This window comes from Pteropus vampyrus, unplaced genomic scaffold (assembly GCF_000151845.1).
Source record: "Pteropus vampyrus isolate Shadow unplaced genomic scaffold, Pvam_2.0 Scaffold123, whole genome shotgun sequence".
NCBI lineage: Eukaryota > Metazoa > Chordata > Mammalia > Chiroptera > Pteropodidae > Pteropus > Pteropus vampyrus.
This window is the reverse complement of record NW_011888904.1, coordinates 2,040,123-2,042,602: the sequence shown is the minus strand read 5'-3', so window position 1 is coordinate 2,042,602 and position 2,480 is coordinate 2,040,123. Positions and strand designations below refer to the sequence as shown.

The following is a 2,480-nucleotide window of genomic DNA, read 5'->3' as shown; positions in this document are numbered from 1 at the left end:
GAGTCACTCAGCAGCAATGAGTACAGATATGACTAAAGCCAGCATCAGAGCTGGCTCTTCACTGGGTCCCATGGAATCTTGGAGCTGTGAGCACAGGCAGCACATTCTGAGGACAGACTCCAGTAAAGTAACAGGGTGGTCTCTGGCCTCCATTCAGGGACACAGGGTAGGGGTCTGGGAAGGGGAGATCCTGGGAAGCCCGGCATCCCTACCTCCCTGCCGAGGTGGCACTGCCACTGGACAAGGCCTTGATGAAGTGTTCTCCCCGGTTCCGGTGTCGCTTCGCGCCTTTGGGTGACGATTGCCCAGGATAAGAGCAGAGGACCCAAGGTAAGAATGGGCCAGGTATCACCACTGGCTTCCCCACCACCGGTACCCTGAGACTCACAGGCCTGTTTGCCTTTACCTGTCTGGGATCGGACTTTGTCACATGGGGTGACTGTGCATTTTGAGTCGTGAAGTCTGAAACCAAAGGAAGGGAGGTGAGCTTTTACCCAGTGACCATGAGAACAGCTCAGGCCAGGCACTGGGCACCATCCTGGTTGTCACACAACACCACATGACTCCATCCTGTCAGGAGCCCCACTTCAGAGGAGGAAACTGGGGCTCTGAGAGGAGAAGTCCCTTGCTCAAGGTCACAGGTTTTCAGGGGTGGGCTGACATGGGAACCCAGTGTGTGGGACCACAAAGCTGGTCCCTGAAGGCTCAGGGCTTGGGCCATGGTGGCAGGGCCCCATTGTGCACCCCAGGGCCACTCACTGCAGGATATTCTTGACCACCTCTACAGCCGGGTCTTCAATCATGGGCTTCCCCATGCGGCTCGGCTGGGCGAAAGACTCAGGGGTGACTACATCTATCTTGGCCTCCTCTTCAAAGGTTTCTGAAGATACCAGCATGTCACTCTCCATCTCCAGGTTGGTCAAAATGTTTTCCTAAAGGCCAGAGAGAAGGGCCCGAGTATGTGGGCCCAGCCTAGGTGCCAGGGAGACCGGCGGGCTGGGTTCACATTCCAGTACCACCCTGCCCAAGTACTGTGGCTGGAGGCCAGATGCCTGAATTCTTTGAGCTTGTATTCTCCCTTCTATAAAACAGTAATGGTCGTATCTCTTTTAGAGGGCCATGAATTCATTCATGCATATATGCTGCTAACCTTCAAAACTGTTTCCTGAGTGCCTGCTCTCTGCAAGGCTCTGCCTGGGTCCTGGGACATGGCATGAAGAGGTCACATGTGACTCTTGTCTTCATGGACCTTATAGTTTAGTCCAAGAGACAGACATACATTTAATATGCACTTATGCACATAAATGTTTGGTCAAACCTGGGACCAGTGCTGTAAAGGAAAAGTTCCAGTGTCTTCTATGAGACCAAGGGTCACAGACCTGTCAGGCTGGCCTGTGGATGTGCTTTCTGATTAACGGGTGAGTGAATGAACAGATGCATGGATGAGTGAGTGGCTACCTCCCCCTTGAGTTGGCCCTCAGAGTGGCAGCTCGCGATGAGCACTTAGGCTGTTCCTTGTTTTATTCTGAGTCTTGTCTTAGCGGTAGATCTTAAGGGGGAGGGACCCCGGCTGGAACCCTGAGTTCCATCTCGTAGGCACAGTACTGGTGGTGTGATGGAGGCTTAGTGTTGGTGGCATAGTGGGAAGAGCCTCTCCACAGAAGGAAGGGCTGGTTCAAAACAAGGCAGTGAGAGGCAGGGCCTGAGGGTGACCGGAGCCCATTTGTGCTGCCATTGGTTGTATGACCCCCCTCCCCCGCTGTCTGAAGTTGGTTGACAGTCTTTGGTGTTAAAGCCTGGTGTGAGGAGCTGAATGTGGGGTGAGGAAAACACAGGCTCTTTGGCCCTCTTGGGGTGCACAGTCTAGAGGAGATAGCCCCTAAAATGGAGACCTCACTGTATGGTCTGAGGGATCACGGGGAAGTGAGAGGTGCCAGGAAACCTGACCAGACCAGGGGTAAGAGAAGGCCTAGGGCGAAGTGACATCTTCGGGGCAGGGGCGGAGAAATGAAGAGGCCATGGAGGGTAGACCGCAGATGCTGCCGCACAGGTCTGATTAAAGAGTCTGGATTTTGCCCAGAGGGCAAGAGAGTGATATGATCAGGCTGGCCTTTTCTAGTGTTTGGTCTGGCTGCAGCTCAGGGAATGGATCATGGGCGGACGTGAGAAGGTAAGTCAGGTGGTCAAGAGACTAGGGGGCTTGGATGGGGTGGTAGAAATGGGTAGGGAGAAGCTAGTGGCTGCTCATGGGTGTGGGTGGGAGGGAAGAGGCGGAGAGGTAAGGCTGCCCTGAGAGCAGGCAGGAGAGGTGAACTAAGGGTCTTGACAGGGCTAAGGAGGTGAGACCAATGCAGCGAAATGGCCCATTCCAGGATTTGAACCCAGATCTGACTGAACAGCCCGTGGTCTTTCCAAAGCATCCCAGGAGGCCTGAAGTCTAGCAGGGGCCTGGGAGCCCCTCTTCCCTTGAGCTCTGTTGA

At 54.4% G+C, this 2,480-nt stretch overlaps 1 protein-coding gene across 1 annotated transcript in view; it reads right to left on the bottom strand.

Moving 5' to 3' along the window:
- The window catches only part of CCDC180 (coiled-coil domain containing 180), a gene marked incomplete at its 5' end in the record, with an annotated part of 58,421 nt that overhangs the window by 15,450 nt on the left and 40,491 nt on the right, over positions 1 to 2,480 (bottom strand). Inside the window, 4 exon segments of the mRNA XM_023534231.1 lie at positions 213 to 337; positions 339 to 462; positions 760 to 932; positions 1,898 to 1,905. Coding sequence (XP_023389999.1) covers positions 213 to 337; positions 339 to 462; positions 760 to 932; positions 1,898 to 1,905 — 430 coding nt within the window.